Below are 25,422 nucleotides of genomic sequence, written 5' to 3'. Positions count from 1 at the left end.
TGACGCAGCAGCAGTTTAATCACAGTTTGGACTTCAAATTATAGTATCTAGTCAAATTCCCGATGAATGTGTCACCATTGAGGTTAACCAGCTGATAATGGCAACCGAGTCGGATGGTATCGATAGTGGAACAATTTAGAGCACGACTTCCTGTTTGTGATGTATGGCGGAAGTCCATGGGTATCATAATAAATCGCGAGACTGTAAAAGCGTCTTTTTTACTCACAAAATTCATCAATGTACAATATAATCACTTGTGAGTGAAAACGAACGTTTCGTGAATTAATACCGTAATGCTGCGTTCGCTTTGGCGACCTTTAGAGGCGAACACATGCTAATGCTAACTTTGATACTTCAAGGGCGAGCCTTACACTTGATCGACAGTCCTGTTGTCCAATCAACGCGCTTTTCCACCGCTAGCTAGCTAGTTAGCGGCTACGGCTAGACGAGTGGAAAATGGCGTAGCAGAGGAGCGAAAGGGGGACGCTTTTTGTTCCCTGTCACTGCCTACTCCTCTGCGGAAAAACGGTTCTGCTTTAAGTAAAAACATTTCCTCGACAGGTTTTAGTCGTTCTATGAGATAGCCAGCGAGTAAAGCGAATGGTGTGGCCTTAGAAGAAGAAGAAGAAGGAGTCCTCCGGCCGTTGTTCAACATTGTCTGCAAAGGTCCCGCTGCTGCTGCTGCTGCTGCTGCTGCGAACATCTCTGCAGCATCCTCTGCATCGGCATGGGAATCACCGGGAACGCTCCAAGGTCAGTCGCTGTCTTCGGCAAACACACACACACACACACACACACACTGTCTTCTTTGTTACTGAGCTGCCGTCATTTATGGATCACTAGGCGACTGATCGGTCAGAGATCAGAGACTTTTGTGGCCGTTGGGACGCGCGAAGCCTCAAATTGTCGACAACACAAATAAGATCTAATCATTTTATTAAAACATATATATATATATATATATATATATATATATAATATAAAATAAAACAAAACATCGTTTTACAAAATACGGCGCAGGACAATAGCAAATACACATTGACAACATAAAAGACAAGTCTAGTGCTGAGAATGTGAAGTATATGTTAGTGGAAATATATTAGATTCCATTTCCATTATGTTGTTTAGTTTCTGTGTGGGGAAACATTGTGAGCATTAAAACGATAGCTTTACATACAGTTTAGGTTAAAAAGACACTAATACAGGAAATAAAATGCATAAAACAACAGTCCACAACACCAAGTAGTGGTTGCAATAATAAATATTCAAAATCTAAATATAATATATAAAAAAATATATATTACATACAATTTATTTAAAATATAAATATGTGCATGGCTCAGATCAAGGGTACCCTTTGCAGTCTTCAGCTTCCCTAGTGTAGTATTTGAAACTGTTGTTCTAACAATGTGTACTATCCCTATCACTCTGACGTTTATAGAGGGAGGAAGCTTACCAAACCATCAATTAAGCCTGTTCATGTTTTTATTTTGCGCTAGCACGGCTATGTTGTAAAAAAGTGTCTATATTTGGACATTGAAATGTTACATGTAAAGCATGTCTACTTTTGTTGTGAAATTAACAATATTTTCTCTGATCATTTTGTCATGATTTCTACTTAGAATTAAAGAATGACATCTGAAATTGGTTTCTAATGTGTTTTATTCAAATATTCTCAATGTAAAAAAAAAATAACTGTCGTGTAATTATTAGTGAAAAGTACATAACCTTTGTGTCCGCCCGCCGATGACAATTTTGAAGAACATAATTCCATGGAAAAAGGTATATATTCATGGAATAATTACTCAACTCTGCAGCTAAAGTGATTTTTTGTGTATAAAAGTGTAAAATAAGATTATTTGAACAAAAGTCTAACACACCTAAATTTCGTGTCAGGCCAGTAATGTACGTACACTTCAAGCTCACAGCGTAAATTGTGTATTACTAGTAAATATTGAATTAGAAAATAAAAAGTGCCTTCTTGGGCCAAACAAAACGTGTGTCCTTCTGCCGGTTATTTGCCAAATACGCGTTCAGCAGGGGAATGTTTCACCGTGTCCGCCATTTTGTGTTAGCGTAATGTACGTTCAGTCACAACCTCGGCAGCATCAAGCAGCATCATTCAATTTGACGAGCAATCGGCGGTTTAACAACCATTGTCAAGTCCAAGGTAAGATGTTTTCATTTTTATATATATTGGAGAAGATCTTTATGTACTTTGAAATGATTTTTTTCGTCGGGTGAGTTACAAATGTTGTGTTTATCGAGCAGTGTAACTCGTTTTGACAGCCGTTGTTTTTACCTCTCGTAGGTCGCCGTTCGTGTCGTGTGCACGAAGCGGCGAAAAAAACAAGCGAAGTGGGCCAAGTTATTCATCATTACTAGTCGGATTTTACTTACTTTTATCCGTCATATTATATGTCGTTGACATTTATCCGAACCAAATAAATTCTAGCGTGTTCGTTGATAAATTGCTCTGTATTTAACCCGGAAGCGATCGGCGTGTCCCTCATGGGAGGTCAAAGATGGCCTTATAATTTTAGGTCTTTAGCATGATAATTCAAGAACCAATCACTCAGTGCATTTCACTGAATCCTGGCTCTTGTTGCCACAGAGCTGCAATGATTAGCTTGTATTGTGGAGTTGATAGGTCAAAGTAAAGTTGATGTCATTACAGTCTTAAGAACGGCTGATGGGATTTGTAGTCTTTGTAGTGATACAACAATGGCATGGGAAGGACTGAAGGTCAACTTTTCTTTGCCATATTTTCAGAGCTTTAACTCAAGACCTAGATTTGTCACTTGTTTTTATTTACTTTATGATACTCTCTCAAATATGTTACTTTTCTAACAAAAGTCAAATCTATGATAACAGCATAAAGTGGACACCGAGTTATGTACTTTACATTGAAGAAAGAGTGAACTTGGGAGGGTTGCTATGGGAAATGGAAGATGTCTCCAGCTCTGGTATGTTGGGTGTGTGTTTTGCAATGTTTGAAGTTTGTGTTGATAATATTACCAAGGTCTATCCACGAGTTTGAAATTTTAGACAAAATCTAACACTTGGGTACCCTTGATCTGAGCCATGCACATATACAAGATTTTTTAAAATTTTACCTGCATAATAATTGCAGTTCATATTCTTTGATATTGTTTGTTCAAACAACCGCTGCACATATTTATTTAGGTTAAAAAAAACGTAAAAAGATATAATCCAGTCAGTAAAAGGCATAAAACAGTTGACGATACCAATGACTTAAAGACTCAACAAAAATATAAGATAAATGAAAAAAAAATCGAAGTCTATGTGCAATGAAATAAGACGATGTAGAAGAACATGAGTTGGTTTTTTAAGTATTCCAACTTTCAAACCACTCTAGTGGTTGCAATAATAAATATAAAACAAACATTACATCAAAAGATATTTTGACATGAAATGCCCCCAAAATAATTGAAGTATTTGAAGTGAAATCAACGATCTTGACGTTGTCCAGCACTTTGGGGGCAGCGCGAAGAAAAAAAAGATATCCCAGTTGACAATGCGGAAGATAAAATGGACGTCAGAAGCATAGGAAAGGTTGGTTGATGAGCTGGGAAATGTTCAAATGTTCTTCCAGGATGAATCGCAGCACGTCAGAGAGGCCGGCCTATCCAGACCGGATCACTGACACGGCCTGGAGCGCCACCTTCCTCCTGCGGCACGTGTCTCGTCAACTGTGATCATGAACTCCCTGGGGGGGTGGAGGTGGGACTGGAGTGTCCTTCAGGCTCCCCATGCGCCGCCCCACCCCGCCCGAAGGTTTGCGTGAGGATGAGGAGTTGAAGATAATCTGTCTTATTTGACTTTTTTTTTTTTCTTCCTGTGAAGACACAAAACACTGTAGCAGCCGTCTCCCTGTGATGCTTCATCATCATCATCATCATCAGTGCTACCTCACGTGACATCGCTCACGAGCACGTCCGTTATTTGACTTGAAGCGCAACGACGTGTGCGCACCGCATCGGCTCGCTTTCATGCCGGAAAGACTCATCAACGTCAACTTTATTTCCCCTCATTGCGTTTCAGTTGTTTATTTTATTTTTTTTACTTTTTCCTCTTTTGAAATGTGCTTTCCTGTCAGAAGTGATGCGGGACGGGTGCGATATCAAATCCTGTATATTGTGTAAACCAGTGACAAGTTGTTTGACGAGCAACAAAATCACAAACGTCTTCCATTCAAGATTTGTATAGTCTCACATGCTAGTCATCTGACTTCCTGCAGGATGTCCTTGTATGAACAACGGGAGGGATTGATCACGCTGCTTCATAGACACGAGTCACATGAGCAGCATTGTTGCATGTGAAGCCCCTTTCCGACACCCAAGGGAAAAAATACATCCCAAAATGATGAGATAAAAAGTTGAAATTATGGCTTAAAAAGTCATAATTATGACATAAAAAGTCAATATTATGAGACAAAAAGTGAAAATTACAAGATAAAAGGTCAGAGTTATGACATGAAAAGTCAAAATTATGAGATAATTCGAAATTACGAGGTAAATATACAGTAGTTATGAGATAAAAAGTTGAAATGACAAGACGGTCATGACATATAAAGTCTAAATTTAGAGAGAAAAAAAATGTAATTACAAGACAAAATGTTTGGAATGATGAAATACAAAGTGCGCATGTGCACTGTCATGTGACTAAGGCTCCAGAAGGCGGCACATGCTCAGTTTATATCTCATCATATTTTTTTGTAACAATGACTTTTCAATTTGAAAATTATCGCCTTTATCACACGAGAATGATTTTCCATTGGCATATTTTTTTTCTTTGAGTGGCGTAAACGGAACGGGCTTCCACAGTTTTTCGGTTCCTGCTAAAAAACACGGCCAGGAAATCAAATCCCAGCATACCTCGATGCGTCACAATTAGACAGCTTTCTCTTTTTTGATTGGTTAGCGATGATTGTTATCAGGAAGAAGGTGAGAGTAGTGAGGGAAACTTTACTAACGGAGCAAATGTGTCCTTTATTGGCCATTTCAACAACATTACGGACGTCTTGACAGTACGTAACCCAGCACTTTTAAAGAGGACGTCCCGGGAAAGACAAATTTAGACGTGCTAGGCGCATAAATGCAAAGTCTTTGTAATTATGAAGTGCGACGTCTTACTCGAGAAGCTAATTTGTCGGATTGTCAGCGTCAATCTTCTTGTCAGAGTTCCAAGCGTTGCAGTCATTCTCCGAGTTTGACAACAAACGACTAGTTTCCCTCTGCTTCGCTCGCCAGTCTGACCGTCTTCCTGCCTAGGTTCTTACGTTGACCAATAGGAGAGGAGAGCTTAATGTGACGCGTTTAGGCATGCTTGGAATTTTGAAGTTACCAACACATGAACAACTGAACTGGTGAGTGTGAAAGCAGCCCCACAACACACACACAAAATGTCCCTCCATGAATTGATGCATGTTTATGTTATCTTATAATTGAAAAAGTATTCAACTATGGTGACACGGTGGTGTCTGCAGATGATGAATCCATACAATTGTACAGGATTAGCCAGTAGGAATGTTAATGATGCAATAACTGTGCATGAGTGTAGCTTTCTAGAATCACACCTTCCTCCTCGTTGCTCTCCAGACTGCTTTATATTCTTTACAAGCACTTTGTGTGCACTTGCCTTGCACGCTCCGAAAACTACAAACACAAGTAGACATTGACTAGCGTCAACATAAAGTTTGAACCACACACACACACACACACACACACACACATATATACACTGCTCAAAAAAATGAAAGGAGCACTTCAAAAATACATCAGATCTAAACTGGGGGGAAAATGATGTTGAATATGTTTCCTGATAATAAGTGGGTGATGTATTAGTAACAAAATGATGCCACATCATTTGATAGAAATGAAAATGATCACCCTATAGAGGGGGGAAATCAAAGACACCCCAAAAATGAAAGTGAAAAAATGATGCAGCACACTGGTCCATTTTGCTAAAATGTCATTGTAGCAACTCAAAATGATTCTCAGTAGTTTGTGTGGCCCCCACGTGCTTGTACGCATGCCTGACAACGTGGGGGCATGCTCCTAATGAGACTACGGATGGTGTCCTGGGGGATCTCCTCCCAGATCTGGACCAGGGCATCACTGCGGTACCTGGACGCATGGAGGAGATTCCATTTGATTTCCCCCCTCTATAGGGTGATCATTTTCATTTCTATCAAATGATGTGGCATCATTTTGTTACTAATACATCACCCACTTATTATCAGGAAACATATTCAACATCATTTTCCCCCCAGTTTAGATCTGATGTGTTTTCCAAGTGTTCCTTTAATTTTTTTGAGCAGTATATATATATAATATTTATATATATAATATTTATATGCATGGTTTTAGCAGACATGATTGTAATGCATGCAATAATCCTACTATGTCATGTGAACGGGATGCTTGTCTGTCATGGTAGCAAGCATATTGTAGCCCCCCTCCCATAAAAAAGCCGCTAAAAGGAAGAACATGAGATGGTTGATACTGTTGACCGACCTTGTAAAAACTATGCACTCCACTTAGAGGACAGCAGGCATGTGATACTACGATGACCTGAGCCTCCGGATGAGTGAAGCTCAGCAATAAGAACAAGAATAAAATGCAGCATGGTGCCACACGCAAGCCTTGCTGGGGGGTTTCTGTCCTTTGCAGCCGGGGGCTGAAAGCCATACATTTAAGAGAAAAAGTTGTACATTTACAAGAATAAAAGTCATAAATTTATGAAGGTCGTACATTTCCAAGAATAAAAGTAAGATTACAAGAAAAAAGTTGTAAATTTACAGGAAACAAATTAGTAAATTTATGGGAGACAAATTTAAGGTAAGTCATACATTTGAGAATAAAAGTTTTAAATTTAGAAAAAAGTAGCACATTTGCAAGAATAAAAGTTGTAAATGTACGAGGAAAAACATGCATTTACGAGGTAAGTCGTAAATTTGTGAAAAAAAAGCTAATTTCTGAAAAAAATTTTGGAGAATAAAAGTGGTAAATTTACCAGAATAAAGTCGCAAAATGATGAGAATAAAGTGTCGAGGTCTTCAGGAAGGAAGGAATCTTTCCTCTCACGTCAGGCAAGCTTTTATTTACAACGTGGCAGCAAAACACAACAGTTGAGCACAAACACATTAGCACGGGTTAGCATCATCGCACTTCGCCTTCCTTACCCCACCCCCTCCACACAAGTACTCCCTTTTCATAGCTGTCTCAGGCAATGCCTGTTACGTAAAGTTACTTTTATTCTCGTACATTTACAGCTTTATGTTCGAAATCTCAAGATTGTTTTAATACTCTCATGCCTGAGACTGCCATGAAAACGGGGGACTTATGTGACCTTTGGCCTTGGTCAAAGGTGATATTACAATTTTTTTCTCGTTAATTTCTGAGGAACAAAAAATTTAATTCATGAGAGGAAAAAGTTGTAAATGTAGGACTTGTGCTAGCCTTGCATTGCTCCTAAGGAGGCTGCACTCTTGTGCGCTCTGTGTGACGACAGGGCTCACTCTGCTCGTGCCGCTGTTCCATGGAAAAAAATGCACCATGGTCCTGAAAGCCATGCACAGAGTGAACTCTCCTCGTCCGTCACGGACGTGGTAGCGGCTCTGGCCCGCCCCCACCTCCATGAGTCTCCCTGGTGTATGTGCCCACCACTTTATAAACAGCAGGCTTCGCTACACATCCTAACGTAAAGCTCTGCCAACTGCCCGTCTGTCTGCTGCAGACGTGGGAGGCGTCGGTTTGGTCAATGACTTTTTCTTCAGCAACGGCGCTGATGATGTTGAACTGCTCTTCAGTGAGCACCGTGTTAGCGCTCGAGCACACACAGCTAGCTATGCGAGTGTTGCTAGCAACGATGACTGAATGAAAACAGGAATAAAAGACAAACAAGGGGCAGCGGTGGCGCTCTACCGGCGGCTGACGTTGGCGTTGTCCTCCAGGCAGCTTTTGATTTGAGTCACGTGATCAAAGTCGGCCTCAAACTGCTTCCTCAGCTGCAGACGAGACGAGAAACGTAAAGTGATGCATGCGGCTTTGGCACGGCTGCCGATGCCATCTTCTACCTTGCTGAGCTCATCGCCGAGAGGCATCAGGTCAAAAGAGATGGACGATGCTCTCACCATGGAGCTACTGCCCAGCGTGTAACTGCAAAGGAAGTCGCACACAGTTACCTCCGCCAGGGCTTGCCTCACGCCGAACATGAGAATGAGAACGACTCACCATCTGATGCTAGCTTTGTGGAGCAGAAACAAGGAGCGCAGCATCGCCAAGCGAGGAGGAGCAGCGTGGATGACCTTGCCCACCGTGACGCCACACTCGCCGCACCTCACGCTGCTGAAGATGCTGAGGACACAGGGCATGAGACGCTGAGGACACTGAACCACCACAAACGACGAGGAATCTGATGACAACGCAGGCAACCGACGGGATGAAGACGCCAAACAAAAGCGACCGCACCACCGCGCCGATGACTAATCACATGACCATGCTGAGGGGATACGAGATGAGGTCGCTGAGAACAAGCGAGTTGATGACAGTGACAAAAAACTGATCAAAGATGAAATGTTGGGTAAAAGCGAGATGAGGACGCTGAGAACAAACTAGGATGCTGAGAATGCATGAGACGGCGATGCTGAGGAAGAACAAATGCACCCACACAGGGCGCTGAGATGAGGACGCCGACAATCACAAGATGAAGACGAGAACAAATGAGCTGATGACACTGAGGGAATAACCTGATGAGGTCGCTGAGAAAAAAAGGTCTTTGAGAACAAATGAGATGAGGACACCTAGACGCCGGGAAGAAATGGGACAAATGTTGAGGAAAAAGCAAATAGATACTGAGAATAAATGAGATTATGATACTGAGGAACAACACATTAATTCAAACAGCAGCGCTGAGAAAGAAACAGGATGAGGTTGCTGAGAAAAAAGGAGGACACAAACATGAAGATACAAACGAGACAAATGTTGGTGAAAAGCAAGATGAGGAGAACAAACTAGATGCTGGGATGAGATGAGGACATTGACCACAAATGAGATGAGGACACATTCATGAAGATACTGAGAAATGAGACAGGCTAAGAGTAAATGTGATATTGTGAGAGAACAAATGAACGCAAACTGTTACGCTGAGAGCAATAGAGATGAGGGTGCTGGGAACAAACAAGCTGGAGACTATGAGAAGAAAATGAGAAGCTAGAGAGCAAACTGGGTAAATTGAAGAGATGAGGCGCCTGAGAAGAAGACAATGAGAACGAATACATGCTGATAAAAGGCTGAGGTAGACAGATACACTCTCAACGTGCTTTCCTCCACTCGTGTATAAGAACCCATGAGACAACCCAGACGATGCCCAATGGGGTGCGTGGTGGTAGTCTAGCACGAGGAGGATACTCACCAGTGAGCCATGTCTCCTTTATGTCCACACTCCATGTCACTACTAAGCAGCACATCACTGGTGACTCCTGACGAAAACAAGCAAGCGTTTAGCATTAAAAGCATGTCTTAATGACCTGGACTTGCTGATGTCCTCGTGGGGTACAGCATATGAAACATGTCTTCATGCGGTGGACTTACGGAGACTCAAGATGGCGTCCAAGCACGGGAACTCTCCGCACACAGCGAGGGAGTCCCCCAGCACCGTGTTACAATGTTTGCAATGGAAGCTCGTCCATCGTCTGCGCTCCTTCTCGCCGACCGTCTTATCTTGGCCGGTGCGTTCTGCTAGGACAGACTCGTTAAACTCCATGTCGTCTGTGCACGGAGTCCGGGAAGGAAACCGGAAGTGTATGTCTGTGGGCCAAACCAGAAGACTAGAATAGAGTCGAGGTATGTGGCGATTAATTATTAAGCTAACCAACTTTGGCTTCATGTAAAATACAGAAATGACATGGGTCACACATAAGTATAACACCGTCACCCAAAACACTGCAACCGCCCGAAGAGATTTTTGCAGCCCTTATTTGTTATGGTTAACAAGCCGAAGTTAGTCGATACAAGTGTGCTATGATTGGCTGTCAGTTCTCATGCTTCCGACTTTGATTGGTTGAAAGCTTTTCCGCTTCTTTCCATTAGCCAATGAAATGTTCCCCGCCAATGTTTCGAATCCGTGTTGTTTAACCGTTAGCCACAGCCAGCCGTGTGTGGGAAGGACGGAGCTAGGGTGCGCTTTTGTACTTGTTCTTTCATCGGAACAAGCTTACGAATATGGATTTGGATTCAATGAAATACGCGGAACTTCGCGGCCTAGCGAAGCAGCTTGGTCTTAAGGCGAACATGAAGGTAATGAAACGACTCGGTTAACATTGACGCTCGTGTCAGTTACGTTCCATTCAACATTGTTTGTGCAAACAGGCCGATAAGTTATTAAAAGCGGTCAAGCAGCACTTTGAACGACAGAACACCGACGAAGAAAAGGTAAAAAAAAAAAAAAAAGCGAGAGAGATGCGATTTCAACACGGTAGATTCGTCAAACCCGACACCAGTATTTGTATTTTGTTGTCCAGGGAGAAGAACTTGAGGCTGAGGTTTGTAACGCCCCCCCAGTGTTTGTGAACACACGTCGGGGGAGAGCAAAAACCAAAAGAACCTCTGATGACGTTGAAGCAGTCACACCACACCAGGTGAGCTCCCTCAACGAAGCACCTAACACAGGGTTCCCAAAGTGTGGCCCGGGGGACATTTGCAGCCCGTACCTGATTTTTTTTATTGAATTGGTCCTCAATTAAACACGAAATCGAAAAAGAACAGTAAGAATAAAGTAGAAGTATGAGAGTAAAAAGTGCATAGCGCAATTGAGGAAAAGAGGTTGGGAAGACGTTGTGATACGACGAGAATAAAGTCACAGCGTTATGGAAAAAATGACAGGAAGGCAGTGGTTAGCATATCTACATGGCCTGCTTTGCACAATGTTAAATATGAGAGTGGCCCCGCATCCTATGATTTTACCGTACGGGGGCGCCCTTGACCTACCGTATTCCTGTTATCCCTCTAAGGGGGTCAGTGAAGTGGCCTCAGCCAGTCCACCCCAGCATGTCCACAAGAGGAGACGAGTGTCTTCCCCCACCAAGACGGAGGCGGCAGAGAGCGAGCGTGTTGTTGTGCTGACGGACACAGATGGCCAACTGCAGCAGGACACCAACCACCAAGGAGGTCAGCAACCATGCGGCGCAACCCGCGACGCAACCGTGGGGACCGCTCGTTCCAATCCTATTTGTTGTTGCTGAATTGTCCTTTTAGTTCCGCCGCCACCCGCCTTCCAAGGCTGGTAAGATCCCTCGTTTGAAAGGGGACCCGACGAAGAGGAGGCCCTTGAAACCCGTCACTCCCAGTAGGTCCCCCATTCCTTCCACGTCTGCTCCTGTCCCGTCACGCAAGTCTACGTTCCATTTTTCTAAAGCATGTGTGTCGGCGGAGGGCTGAGACCCGGCGGGTTTTCTCTCCAACGCGTTTCTCCAGCAGGTGATTGAGCGGATGACCTCCGTCCTGCCAATTGAAGGAGTTGTTGATCGCTCAAATCACCTGGAAAGAAAACCTGCAGCGTCTCGTCACTGCGTGGCACGGGTTTGACACCACTGTTCTAAACGTTGTGCAGACTTCAAAAAGCTCCACCAGGCCCATTTTAACAAGATGGAGTCCATCGATGCCTATATGCAGAGGAAGAGGAGGAACATGGAGACCGTGCAGGAGCTGAAGGTACACAAGAGGATCAGGTCTTTCTGTCTTTGACTTTTTCTAAGGACTTTGAATCAAGCATGTGCCCGGTATTTTAGAAAGGGATGCAGCTTTGCTAACTTTTCTAATGGGACGTCAGCTAATGCACACGTGTAGCAATGTGTGCAAATCCTCAACAAACTAATGCCCGTGATTGTGGTTAAGGGAGACTTTGTCACCAATGCAATTCCAATTGTACTATTAAGCAAAAATTGTTTTCATGCCACCCTTATGTCGTTTACAAAATGATATATTAAGTGGCGATCAGCGCTCTTATTTTGAAGGCCAGAAGTGTGTTGCTTGTTGACAGTTAATAGAGCAAGAATAAAGGCGCCGCTCGTCCTTGTTTCACTCAGAACGGGCATGGTAACACACTCGTTTGCATAAACAAGCGGCAAAGCAACAAACGCGGTGTAAACACAACCTCACGCAGCCGCACTACCATGCTCTGCTAAAGCTAAGCTAACCCCACTAGCTTCCATTCACGCGCCGCCGGGGAAATACAGTACGTCCCCACACAAATGTTAATTAACTTTTTAACTTTTCAAGTAAGTCGGGGGGGGGGGGGGGGGGGGGGGTTGTGTTTTTTTTTGGCCTTCTTCTCAACTCCATTTGAAACACTTCTTTTATATTTAGAATAAGTACATTGGAGAGGCAAACTCCGTAACTTGCTATGTTAGCACTGTGCGTCTGTTATGACCCTGCGGTCATCCCGTAGCCTGAACGATATGACGTAAACAACGAATAATTGGAGTGTAAACGTGACTGTTGGGGTGTCACTTCATGTTTACAGTGCCCCAGTATTTCTAAAACCCATATTAAAAAGTCAAACAGGTTGCCCACTCTGTTTGAAACACATTGGAAGAGCTAACTAGTTAACTTGCTATGCTAGCGCCGTCCGTTTGTCCCTGCGGGGATCCCGTAGCCTGAGCAATGAGATGTAAAAGAATAATAGCAGTGTAAAAGTGGCTATTGGGGTTTTTATCTCATGTTTACATGGCTGCAGTAATGGTTAAAAAGTCAAACAGGTTCCCCGCTCCGTTTGAAACAATGTAATTGTTGCATGAGTAAGGCTAAGCAGTTAGCTCGCTGGCTTGGTACTGTATCCTAGCAGCGGCCATCTGTTGTCCCTGGCGTGATCCCGTAGGTGGGGTGTTATTTCATGTCTACATGACTCTAATAATGTCGAACTCGTACTTAGAAAGTCATAGGTTTTGTATGCTCTAACTACAAAAATATTAAATTTGTTAACATTGACTCATATATTGCAGGATTTCATTCAACACGGTCCGGTTTGGAACCAATTAACCGTGATAGACGAGGGATTAATGTATGTCAATTCCGCGTTTAACAGATGTTCTTAACGTGGACATCCTAGAGCGCTATACACACACAGTATGTATGCTCAGACGTGTACAGACAATTAGCTACTAGGTGTTGCTGCAAAGGCGTTTTGCTGGTTGGCGGCCATGTTTTTCCAAGCCATCTTGATCAAACGTGACACAGTAATGTGTCCGTTTTGACACACGGACACATTACTGTGTCACGTTTGAGAGTAGAAGAATTGGAATATGACGGCGGGGCGTTGAGTTGTGTGCAGTCGCGGTGACGCTCCGCACGGTCATGCCACGCAGGCGTTGAAGCAGAGTCGCTCGTCCATGTTCAGCCCCGCCCCTGACAACACCGCCGCCAAGGCGACGACGGCGGAGGAGAAAGGCAGAGCGATTCTCCTCTTGGCCGGCAAGGAGCCTCACAGGAAAGCCGAGGGGAGGAAGGATGCCGTCTTCAAGCCGTCTGTGCTCTCCACGCGCAGGATGAACGTGAGGCGAGTTGGCGGCCAGTGAGCGAGTTGTTCCGCGTCACGCCGCGCCTAATGTGCGCTAATGTCCACGCGCAGGTTCTCCGAGGCCACCCCTGACAACGAGTACAAGATGTCGCTGGTGAAAACGCCGGCCCGCATGTCCTTCAGCGTGACCTCCAGCACGCCGCGCCAGACGGTCGTTGGCAGGAAGTCGACTTTGTCTGCCACGAAGACCCCAGGTACCCACTGGAACATATTTTGGAGGATATGCTAAGAAGTTGTATATATTATCAGGAAACAAGTGCATCTCAGCTTCATCATATAGCTGATAAAACATATTAATATCCACGTCGCTCTTCACTCCTTTTTCACACATTTTTGCTTTTTAGTGTTCCAAATATTTCACCTTTCATCATATTATGCCTTCATTTCCATATATGATAACTTTTCCCCAACCTAATTTTTGCAAAAATCACAACTTTATTCATTGTTTCCTATTGTTTATCGTAGTTAACATTCCAACTCTATACTTCTGAAATGACATTTTTCCTCATATTTCCAGTTTATTCTTGTAAAATGATTACTTTTTTTTCCTCGTTAGAAAATTACTTTTTCAAATATTTTGGCTTTATTCTTGTAAAAATCACAGCAGTTTTTTACATTTCTGCCCCCCCCCCCCAATTTCCCAACTATTTCAACCTTCTTGTAAAAGTTCTTCTCATAGTGATGACCTTATTGTCATCATATTTTGCCTTTTATTGTTATCATTTATCTACATATTTATATTTCGCCATTGTTTGCCTCCAACTTGTGCAAGGTCTTTTTTGCTGTAATACAGTCAAACCTGTCTTAGCGGCCACCTGCCTATAGCGGCCACTGAAAAATCCTTCCCCCCCCCCCCCCAGCAAATTTACACGTTATAGACCCTGTGTATAGCAGTCACCTGTCCAACGCAGCCAAAGTTAAAGTTAAAGTTACATGTTTGACCAGGAAATAGCAAGCTCAAAAGAAGACGGCTTTTTTATGTGGAACAACTGACAGTTTGTGTGGATCTTGTGAATGATTGTGACTGAGCTAGGACTCAGTAATTAAAGTCTACACACGACGGCTTTATTGATTGAAAAAACAAACTTTTTTGTGCATGAAGCTTCTACTTGAGTCGGAAATTTGGCCGCTATATGCGGTCAGATATTGACCAAGGGAGACAAAATGGGTGGCCGCTGGCTGCGTTGGACAGGTGACTGCTATACACAGGGTCTACAACATGTACATTTGCTGTGGGGGATTTTTTTGTCTTCAGTGGTCGCTATAGGCAGGTGGCCGCTGAGACAGGTTTGACTGTATTTCAACTGTGAGATCATTTTCCCCCCATAATATTCCGACTTTATTCTCTAAAAATTGCAGCCTTTTCGTGAAATCTGCCAAGTAGCCAACTTAATTTGTTACCAATGATGTTTTAAGGCTGTGAAAGCCCCCCACCATACACTGTCCTCTGACAGCCAATAACATTTTCTCACATTTCTGTCTCGTTTCAACATTGTCAAAATGAACCTACGAGGTAGGACAGAAGAAACCATGAGGTGACTCACTGATGTTTCACTCCTCTGGCCGTGTATTTTTCCCTGGAGCTCCTCCGCCTTCCCCTGCCTTTTGGGTGCTGAATGTTTTGTCGACATTGTGGATTTTGTTGGGGAGAAAACTTCTATTGTTTATTGGCGGTTAGCTAGTTTGCTAGCCATGACCATGACAGGAGATGGCACAAAGGAGATAGATAGATAGATAGATAGATAGATAGATAGATAGATAGATAGATAGATAGATAGATAATGGTCTACAGCAGTGGTTGCAAAACTTTGCAGAGTGGTGCACCTCCTACTCCTGCACACTTAAAAAGATAAACCTTTTGAAATAGTGAACCCAATGAATAGATTTATTAGTTTTATAGTAATTTGTCAATTGATGTTTCTCCATTTAAAAAAAAAAAGAAGAAAAATAATGGAATCACTTTAGCCGTTTTCATTTGTTTGGAAATGTTCAAGTCTGAAATGACAAGTTGCGTTTCTACAATCTGACTGATGACGCTTTTTATTGTTTCCATTTTGCTTCCATTTCGTTTCTCATAACTGTAGCAAAAATAACTTGAAACGTAAACGTTATGCAAACAAAAAAAATGCCGTTACTTTCCCTCATGTTGTGATGTAAAATGACTTCACACTTTTGAAGATTTGTTTTGTTTCCTTGCTGGATATTTTTTCAAACGTAGGTTAGAGGATACGTACTTTGGATCCTGCACCATCCCATCAGACCAGAGCTGTCCAATCTCGTCATTGAGCATGAAGTGATGAAGCCTGCTCTGCTAAGACAACCTGAGCAGTCCAGTTTAAAATGTTCTTTTCAAAATAACTGATCCTTTTGTCTCCAAAAGCAACATTCGTTTTCACGGGAAACACGAGCAGCGTCACACCGGTAACACAGAAAAAGCCCACGTTTGACCTGAAGGCCAGCCTGTCTCGCCCGTTGCCATACAAGCCTCACACAGGTAGCAGACATCTGGGCTTTATCCATGAATAGCCTTCCATTCATTGGCTCGCTTGTTTCTTTGTTTGTTTATTTCCCGCCGCTAGGCAAGCTGAAGCCGTTTGGAGACGGGAAAGACGACAAAACCGCCAACGCCTTGCATCAGAGAAAGTACAAGCAGCGCCAAGTGCAGACGAGGTGGGTGTGAGGCTGAAAGGCTAAAAAAAGGTGGTCCTGATGCGGTTAATGATGTCCGCCTGATTGGTTTTGAAGGGAAGACAGGCAAGCCAAACACGCAGAAGATCGCAAGCAGAAGAAATCCAACATGCTCTGTGCAAGAAGAGGCCTGGTGATGATGTGAATGCTGTTCTTGCAGTCGTGTTGTTGTAAATACTTTCCTGTTGGTGCTTTGAGTCGAGTCTCGCCCGGTAAGGGGCGCTCGTTAAGTATTTTTAGAGCTTTGGGTGATGTACTTTGATCTTAACGTGCTTTGTTGGGACATTTTGGCAAAGTCAAAAGATGCTCTTATCTTGTTTTGAAATAAAAAGACCGGATTTGACACGAGTGCCGTTTGTCGTTGGAAGGATCGATGCCATGTGTGGAGGTTGACGTAATTAGCCAATCAAAACTGGAGTCTACAGTACCGTGGAATGTTGCTGAAATGGACACGTACAAACTGCTGTCATCATGAGAAGGAATGTTTGTATGGGGAAGTATTTCCCTGACGGACCGCTCAATCGTGGCAGAATCTCCTCGCCAACACCAACCCACCCCCTCCTGAACTAAACGTGTTGACACGGCCGCTAAAAACAGTCTGATCGTGTAAAAAAACAAAAATATCTTTCAGTAACACAACTGGAACTGCGTACGTGTTTCCTGACCACAAGCGCAGGTGTTAGTTTGAGGATTTCCTAGCAAAGTGTGAAGAAAAGTTAGTCAAGCTCCATCCTGTTCTGAGATCCTGGCCACTGTGTAAGGGTTTGCATTTTATTCACTGGCCCAAAGAGCACAAACTTCCCCCTTTGGAGTAAAATAAGTGCAAAAAAACAGGTTTCACAAGGCCGGAAAGGTGGAATGCAAATATGCGGGTATGCTGCTCCTCAGAGAACTTCAGGGTTCCTCTTGTGCAGCTCGTAGTCGAAGTCGGACGTGTGCGCGTAATCTTTGCAGACGCCAATGTAATCGATCTCCAGCTGGAAGGGGCCGTCGGCTTTATCTGCCAGTGTAAACCCGATGGTGTTGATCTGTGGATTGGGAGGGGATACAAAGACAAACATTTCATCTCTGTGGGCCAGAAGAGAAGTCAAATCTCCAAAGTGTTTGCATGTCACATTGTGAAAAGCCTACTCCCCAAAACTGCCATAGAAAAACTCAACAGGTGAAGGAGTTCCCTCTTCTTTGGCTCCTATGTATTATTTATATTATTTAAACCCTATAAATGCCCATTTCATGCAGTGATGTCACTGTATTCTTTGGAGAAAAATTCACACACGGCTTATTTTCCATGTAAAGTTGGTGTAGCTAAACCATCATCCCTCGCCACTTCTTATTTTGCTTCTTCGCTCTCATAGTTCCTGCCTAAATGGAGCGTTTTTGACTAAATGAAGTCAAATACAAATATAAGGCACTCAGAAGACTCATTCAAAGACGTTGTGATGATAGGTAGTGGGTAGGTGTCAGTGATACGACTAACGTTAGCTGGCACACACAAGTACCAGATTTGATGGCTTTTATTGCACCTTTATTGAACCTTTCAAATCACCCTTGAACACCTGATGTCACTTCCTGTCCAACACCAGAACACATTTACAGCAATACACAAGTACAAGTCTTATTTTTTTATGTCTAATTTTCTCTTATGATGTTTACTACAGACCCTTTCCAAAAAAATTGAATGTCATGGAAAAGTTTAATTTCCATAATTCCATTCAAAAAGTTAAACTTTCATAGATTATAGATTCAGGGCCCACAATTTAAACGATTTAAAGTATTTATTTGTTTATTTTTACATCATTTGGGCTTCCAGCTCCTTAAACCCACGAAAACAGGAATTCAAAAAATTAGAATACTGTGAAGAAATCAGCCCAAATTTTGCAGGGCATGAATGTTTTAAACTGAGTGTCACACACTAATCATCTACTAAACTCAAATCACCTGCACAGGCTTCCCCAGGTGTCATTAAATTGCTTCAGTTTGGTTCAATTGTCTCAGTTGGGTTCAATATGGGGAAGACTGCAGACATGACAACTGGCCAGAAGACCATCATTGATACCCTCCATAGGATGGGTAAGCCACAAAAGTTCATAGCTAAGGAGGCTGGTTGTTCACAGAGTGCTGTGTCCAAGCATATCAATGGAAAGTCTAGAGGAAGGGCAAAATGTGGCAGGAGAAGATGCACCAGCAAAAGAGATGACCGTGGGCTTCAGCGGATTATCAAACAGGGAAGATTCAAGAATCTGGCAGAGATCCAGAAAGAGTGGAATGAGGCATTCAGACGCATCCGGGAGATGGGCTACAACTGTCGGGTTCCTCGGGTCAAGCCACTTGTGAACCTGAGCCAACGTAGGAAGCGTCTCCACTGGGCCAAGGAGAAGAAGGACTGGACTGTTGGCCAGTGGTCCAAGGTCCTCTTTTCCTATGAAAGTAAAGTGTGCCTTTCATTTGGGAATCAAGGTCCAAGGGTTTGGAGGAAGACGGGTGAGGAACAGAACCCAAGCTACCTGATGTCCAGTGTGAAATATCCACAGTCCGTCATGATTTGGGGTGCAATGTCCGGTGCAGGTGTTGGTAAACTCTGCTTTCTTAAATCCAAGGTCACCGCAACAGTCTACCAGAATGTTTTAGAGGACTTCATGATTCCTTCTGCTGAGGATCTGTACGGAGATGCAGATTTCATCTTCCAGCAGGACCTGGCCCCTGCCGATACCGCCAGAAGCACCAAAACCTGGTTTGATGCCCATGCCATCACAGAGCTTGACTGGCCAGCCAACTCACCGGACCTAAACCCCATTGAGAATCTATGGGGTATTCTCAAGAGGAACATGAGGGGCACCAGACCCAACAACAAAGAAGAGCTGACAGCAAGCATCAAGGAAATCTGGGCTTCCATAACTCCCAGGCAATGCCACAGGCTGATTGCTTCAATGCCACGTGGCATCGAGGCAGTGATTAAGGCAAAGGGATTCCCAACCAAGTACTGAAGATTGACATATCGTTTTGAAAGTACCATATTTTGATTGATTTGATGTGATCCCAATTTCTTTCTTTTTTTTCCTGCAAAAACTGAGAAGTAAATTGTGATTTCTTCACAGTATTCTAATTTTTGGAATTCCTGTTTTCGTGGGTTTAAAGAGCTGGAAGCCCAAATTATGTAAAAATAAACAAATAAACACTTGAAATCGTTTAAATTGTGGGCCCTGAATCTATAATCTATGAAAGTTTAACTTTTTGAATGGAATTATGGAAATTAAACAACTTTTCCATTACATTCTCATTTTATGGAAAAGGTCTGTATATTGGGTAAGAGGAGTGTAAAGGTGACTATAGGGGTGTTATTTCATGTCGAGAGGGCTCTAATAATGTAAAAAAAAGCATATTTAGGTGGTAAACAGGTTTTCTATGTCTTGTCTTCACCTTTTTTTTTTTTTTATATCAACCATTGTGGCAGATTGAAATAAGAGAAATGTGGTGTCTGTGTTGATCCCGCTGCCACATGGTGTCTTTGGCAACAATCAGGTCTTCCATGAAGGTAAAGGTAATGATGTATGCCTTTCATTCATCATTTCTATGCATTTAAAATAGTTTTATGCATGCACAAGCATAATTGCGGTGTTTGGCTTCCTGGAAGGGATGAATTGGACCGATGTGATTACTTCCGGGTAAAATGTGCTGGGTTAGAGTAGGTTTAGGTTGGAGTGGGACCTTCTGGAAGGGATGAATGAGGCTCACCAATGTTCCACTGCAATACCATTCAAAAGTATCCAAATACCATTCGTCTCTAATGAACAAGGTGAGGAAATAACGTGGATGTCTTTGCAGCATGTGTGAAGTGTGAAGTAGTGCTTACCTTGTCCAACCACAGACAGTACTGATGATCATGAATTCTTCCACGATGTGTGAGGAAGAACTTGGAAAAGGGAACCTGGAACATCAATTCAAACAGCACTGTCAGGCAATGACAGGGTTATTGTTATCATTGTGTCAACGTTCACTCACCTTGACATCCTGCCAGTAGGGTCCTCCCCTGGTGTACAGGAAGTAGTTGTAAATGTCGTCCTTCTGGTGGGAGAAGTAGGTTTCTGCGGCGATGTTGATCATCCACGGTCGCCCGTCGCCGCGCACTCTGAGGTGCAGCGTGTTGAAACTGGACCAGTCGTAATGTTTCTTTCTGTCAAAAGACACCTGGAGGAGAAGAGGGTGTAGATGTTTCACCATATCATAGTTATTACTCTGTTCTTATTAACACTCATTCCTCGTTTATGGTGGTTCTTTGCTTCCAGACCCGACTGCGATCAGTGAATTTCCACAAAGTACCATTCCTTATTTAGAAATTGAATATTTTGCTGTTTACCACCTTCTAAATAATGTTTGGTAACATGATTAGAGCCCTCTAGACATGAAATAACACCCCTATAGTCACCTTTACACTCCTACACTCCTGATCCACATCTTAGGACCAGTTGAAAGATGGCTAGAATGATCATTTTGCACATTTGGATCTTAATGAGGTTTTAAGTAGAGCTACAATATGCAAAACAAGAAGGGGGGGGTGAGACAACAAGCATTTTGAAAGTCATTTATTGAAAACAACAATTCAACTGAGATAGGTTGTTTATCAGCTGATCAAAAGTTTAGGGCCATCACTCAAAAAATAACAAAAACTCTCCAAAGCAGAACCAAAAATGTTGTCAGTAGGACTCAGTAATGAGGAGCTCCACCGTTCTTGTTCATCACTTCCAAAATGGCTTTGGGCATGCTTGATGCCAGTGTTTCCAGGAGGCTAGTGGGAACATTGCTCCAAGTGGTGAAGATGGCTTCACCAAGGCCATCAACTGTCTGGAACTGATGGCCATTTTTATAATCTTCCCTTGCCATCCATCCCAAATGTTCTCTCTGGGATTCCCTATGATAAACAACCTATTTCAGTTGAATTGTTGTTTTCAATAAATGACTTCTTCAAAGTGTTTTTTGTCTCACCCCCCCTTCTTGTTTTGCATATTGTAGCTCTACTTAAAACCTCATTAAGATCCAAATGTGCAAAATGATCATTCTAGCCATCTTTCAACTGGACTTAAGATTTTAATCAGGAGTGTATAGTAGACATCCATCCATCCATCCATCCATCTTCTATACCACTTTCCTCTTTAGGGTCGTGGGGGCATGTTGGAGCCTATCCCAGCTGACTTTGGGTTAGAGGCGGGGCGGACTGGTGGCCAGCCAATGGCAGGGCACATTCAGACAAACAAGCATTCCCACTCACATTCATACCTATGGACAATGTAGAGTCTCCAATGAAGCTAACATGCATGTTTTTGGAATGTGGGAGGAAACCGGAGTACCCAGAAAACCCCCCCCACACACACACACGGGGAGAACATGCAAACTCCACACAGAAATGCCCAAGGGAGAATCCAACCCAGGTCTTCCCCATCTGCAGACTGTGACTGTGTGGCTAACATGCTAACCACTACCACCGTGCGGCCGTACAGTAGACATAGTAAGAGATAATAAGATATCTGAGGCATGAATGAGACATCAGATAGACTGACACCCTGGCATTGACAGCACCCAATCAAAGTAACACTCCTGACACCTAGTGGCCAGTGTAGTATACTACTACTGTAACAGCACAGAGAACATTAACACAGGAGCTGCTGTCAGACACAACTCACATCAGTCACTGGCACTCTCCACAGTGCTAACCATGCAAACACTCAGCAGCTCTACAGTAGCTTGCTGATGTTACACACATCTAACACTCCCAAGCCCCGCCTCTTAAAGGCACACACACCATCACATTAAATATCTCCTCTTGCTCTTGAATTTAAAAACAAATAATGAAAAATAGAGAATAAAAAGATTAAAAATGACTACTAATTAAATAAAATAAGTAATCAGACCCCCTTGAGATACTCTGGTGGAGAGATTTTTGCGGACTCTGAAATGAAAGCAGGTTTGGCTCTTCTCAACGAGCTGCGGGTCCCGCTGTGTCCATTACTCATTAGTACTGATGAATATGTTTGAGCGTGACCATATATGGATGAATGAGGAGGAAGTAGAAGATACTAACCAGGGGCTGCTTGGACCGCATGCTGCAGTATCCGCTGTAGCGTGTTTCTCCGTCCCTGGGGGGCGTGGATCTCAGGGTCCCGTAGAGCAAACAGGTGCTGTTGTTTTTGCCCACCTTTAAGTGGGCCTCGCTCTGGCCTCCGATCTCACGATCAGATGACACGATCCACTGGTCCAGGCTCTCGGCGCCTCGAAACTCCCAAACCACTTGGTTCTGCTCCAGCATGTGCTCGATCAGAGGCTTACCCTGCGGACCCACCCACCTCTCAAAGAACTCCTTCTTCAACAGGGTGAAGTGCTTCTTGATGCCTTCTAAACCTTTGGAGAAGCTGAAGTTGATCTTCTTCCACGGAGGATCGTCTTCTCTGGGCTCACCGGGCCGCCTGTACTGGCCCGGGATCATGGCTCTGCTGGGCACAGAGAGAGGACTGATGGGGCGGAGGAGGAGGATCTGCTGCTGCTGGATGCATCTCAGCAGCCCCAATGGAGGGACACAGCGGGACCAGGACATTGTGGAGCTTGGATCACTGCTAGGAACACAAGTTGATGAATGTAAAGTCATACAGTTTGTTGTTTTCATATTTCACATCTATGCCACTAAAATGACTGTTTCACCTCATGTCACAACTTCTAAACAACACTTCTTTAGTTATTCAACTCTATGCTACTAAAGTGACTCCATTTTTTCCGTCCAATATCATGAGTTTATTCTCATAAAACTGACACTTTTTTTCTCATTGGAATACGTTTTTCTCCTGATATTTTGGCTTTATTCTCACAAAATGACAGCTGGCTTTTTCCCCATTGTTGCCCTTGTTTTTTCCAACTGTTTAAAATTTCTTCTCGTAATCAAGACTATTAACATTACAGCTTTTTCTGCGACCTAATTTTCCAAAATGTACAACTTTATTCATGGTTTTGTTTCTTATACTAGTCCAACTTCTACGTGGTCTTTTTTTCTTGAATATTTCAACTCTATGCTATGAAAATGACATCATTTTTCCTCATAATATTACAAGTTTATTCTCTTAAAATTGCTGCCTTCCCGTTAGAGTAGGACTTTTTTGATATACACTAAGTCCCCAACTAACGAACACAATTGGTTCCAGACGTAAGTAGGGAAACGGTAATATTAGCAATGATATAGGTACTACATGTACGTGTATACATATACAGTATATGTGTATGTATGTAAATATGAGTTTGGATGCAGTAGTAATATTAAACCAGGATAATGAATGAAAAAAACAATAATAAAAGTGATATAATAATACGTAATGATAAATGTTATTTACCTTTGAAGAGGAGTGGTCGAGCATACGTCGTTGTGGATGAGGAGGAGGAGGAGTTATTGAAAAAAAGTACAAATGGTGGTGGTGGTTAGACTCTTCTAAAAGAGGTAGTGTTCTGTGGGTGGTGTAGAATTAAGCAGGCCTATTAACTCTTCATAAACTTTAATCACACGCTCTGTCAGGGTTGTATCATACAGCTAACAATTGAGCTTTTCTTCACGTCTCCTCCCACTGATCTTCATCGTCTGTTGGTCCCATTAGCAGTGTCACAGTGCCCTCTGCTGGTTAAGCATGTGAAATATGGACTTAAATATAAAAATATGGACTTATAAGGCAAAACATATGAAAATATAGACCAGTCGGCTTGTGTTCGTATCTACGAATGTTCGCTAGTCGGATGTTCGAAAGTTGGGGACCTAGTGTATATATTTTTTTACTTTATTCTCATAAAATTACAGCTGTTTTTTTTCCATTTCTGCTGCTGTTTTTTTTTTTTATTCCAACAATTTTAACTTTCTTTTTTATTGTCATAATATTCGGATTTTATTCTCATAACATTGCAGCTTTTTCTGCAACCTAGTTTTCCAAAAATTCCTCGTTAGATCACAACTTTTTCGTCTTCATATTTTGACTTTATTTGGGGAAAATTACAGCTGATTTTTTTCATTTTCCTGTTTCCATTCATCTTCTAGTTGAACTACATTTTTGGAATGTGCCGCGGACCACTAAAAAAACTGTCGTGGGCCGAAATGGCCCCGTGCCACACTTTGGGCACGCCTGATGTAAACCAACCAAAAATTGCTGGTGTCAAACATCCATACTTGTGTCACTGACACATTTAAACATAATTGAAAGTTTATGTTTGGGGGCGGGGGACACACAAGGTTGGTAATATGTGTCGCCATCAATACAATGACATTGGACACTAACAAAAATCATGCAAATGGCGGACTAAATTAAATTTGTGCGTATCTGTTTGCATTCACCATTATCGTGCTGGTACGAATCCCAAGACCGGTGAGAGACGCTGGCGGATGTCCGGTCCAACGAAGACGTTTCTGTTCTCGGCAGCGGCTCAGTTGTCCTTGAGTTGATTTAATCATATATCTTCGTTTCTTTGGGGTCGAAACGGGAGCCCATGTGGGACACTTCGCCACACCTTTTAAAATGATGTGGTAAACACGTAAATCTCAGAAAGGGAAGAAGATTTTAAAGGGCGTTAACGTCACCGCTAGACGCTAACGCGGACGCCATACGTACATCGACTACTCCTGTCCGGGACTGCGCATTCATCGTTGGCGATGGTTCCGACTGCAACATTGCATTGATTTTTAGCAGTGGGGACTGCGATGTAATTAGTTAAAACGTGTAATAATCCTACACACTCCAATAGATGATCATTTAACAACAATTCTACTGAGTAACTGCGATTTCAACAGAAAAAAACAAAGTTGTGCCAGTTGTGACGTCGACATTAGTGTGTGAGCTGAACCGTGTTCCGGGTTTGAACCACTGATCTGTATTATATATCTGGATAGCTCATTGGCCGCCATATTGCTACTGTCAAGAAACACTTCTCGGGCAAGCTTTTGCATTCGTGGTGAACTTATTTTATTAATTCGGATTGGACACAAATTTCGACTTAAGATGCCTGCATGTGCAGCTATTAACTGCGCAAATCGCCAGTTTAAAGGCTGTGGACGAACATTTCACCTGTAAGTATGATTGAAATGTAGATTTATGATTGATCATTTAAGGGTTTTGCACTGTC

At 42.8% G+C, this 25,422-nt stretch overlaps 3 protein-coding genes across 8 annotated transcripts; 1 reads left to right on the top strand and 2 right to left on the bottom strand.

The window, feature by feature from the left end:
• The first annotated feature begins 192 nt into the window (after positions 1-192).
• Positions 193-16,630, top strand: nusap1 (nucleolar and spindle associated protein 1). The gene is made up of 12 exons (XM_054795579.1): positions 193-753; positions 3,617-10,322; positions 10,395-10,457; positions 10,547-10,663; positions 11,036-11,221; positions 11,304-11,370; positions 11,635-11,735; positions 13,388-13,578; positions 13,651-13,793; positions 15,980-16,093; positions 16,179-16,269; positions 16,345-16,630. Exons 2-12 carry the CDS (start codon positions 10,248-10,250, stop codon positions 16,430-16,432), a joined length of 1,236 nt encoding a protein of 411 aa, XP_054651554.1. The 5' UTR covers positions 193-753; positions 3,617-10,247; the 3' UTR covers positions 16,433-16,630.
• Positions 6,990-12,241, bottom strand: oip5 (opa interacting protein 5). Of its 5 annotated transcripts, none has more exons than XM_054795577.1 (5): positions 11,013-12,241; positions 9,618-9,833; positions 9,439-9,505; positions 8,259-8,381; positions 6,990-8,183 (listed from the first exon to the last, which is right to left on the bottom strand). In XM_054795577.1, the coding sequence occupies exons 2-5, from the start codon at positions 9,787-9,789 to the stop codon at positions 7,946-7,948; spliced, it is 600 nt and encodes a 199-aa protein (XP_054651552.1). In that variant the 5' UTR covers positions 9,790-9,833; positions 11,013-12,241; the 3' UTR covers positions 6,990-7,945. The 5 variants fall into 5 exon arrangements, with proteins under 5 accessions (XP_054651552.1, XP_054651551.1, XP_054651550.1 ...); XM_054795576.1 differs by lacking the exon at positions 11,013-12,241 and adding an exon at positions 9,961-10,066; XM_054795575.1 differs by lacking the exon at positions 11,013-12,241 and adding an exon at positions 9,902-10,020.
• On the bottom strand, positions 14,876-25,146 carry ndufaf1 (NADH:ubiquinone oxidoreductase complex assembly factor 1). 2 transcript variants are annotated; one of them, XM_054795572.1, is made up of 6 exons: positions 24,912-25,144; positions 24,638-24,810; positions 22,361-22,889; positions 20,287-20,472; positions 20,138-20,212; positions 14,876-17,315 (listed from the first exon to the last, which is right to left on the bottom strand). In XM_054795572.1, exons 3-6 carry the CDS (start codon positions 22,868-22,870, stop codon positions 17,172-17,174), a joined length of 915 nt encoding a protein of 304 aa, XP_054651547.1. In that variant the 5' UTR covers positions 22,871-22,889; positions 24,638-24,810; positions 24,912-25,144; the 3' UTR covers positions 14,876-17,171. The 2 variants fall into 2 exon arrangements, with proteins under 2 accessions (XP_054651547.1, XP_054651546.1); XM_054795571.1 differs by having other exon boundaries at positions 22,361-22,886; positions 24,638-25,146.
• Between the last annotated feature and the right edge of the window lie 276 nt (positions 25,147-25,422).

The sequence above is a fragment of the Dunckerocampus dactyliophorus genome, chromosome 13, assembly GCF_027744805.1.
Source record: "Dunckerocampus dactyliophorus isolate RoL2022-P2 chromosome 13, RoL_Ddac_1.1, whole genome shotgun sequence".
In the NCBI taxonomy this organism is placed as follows: Eukaryota; Metazoa; Chordata; class Actinopteri; order Syngnathiformes; family Syngnathidae; genus Dunckerocampus; species Dunckerocampus dactyliophorus.
The sequence above is the reverse complement of the archived record's forward strand: the minus strand, read 5'-3'. Positions and strand labels throughout refer to the sequence as shown.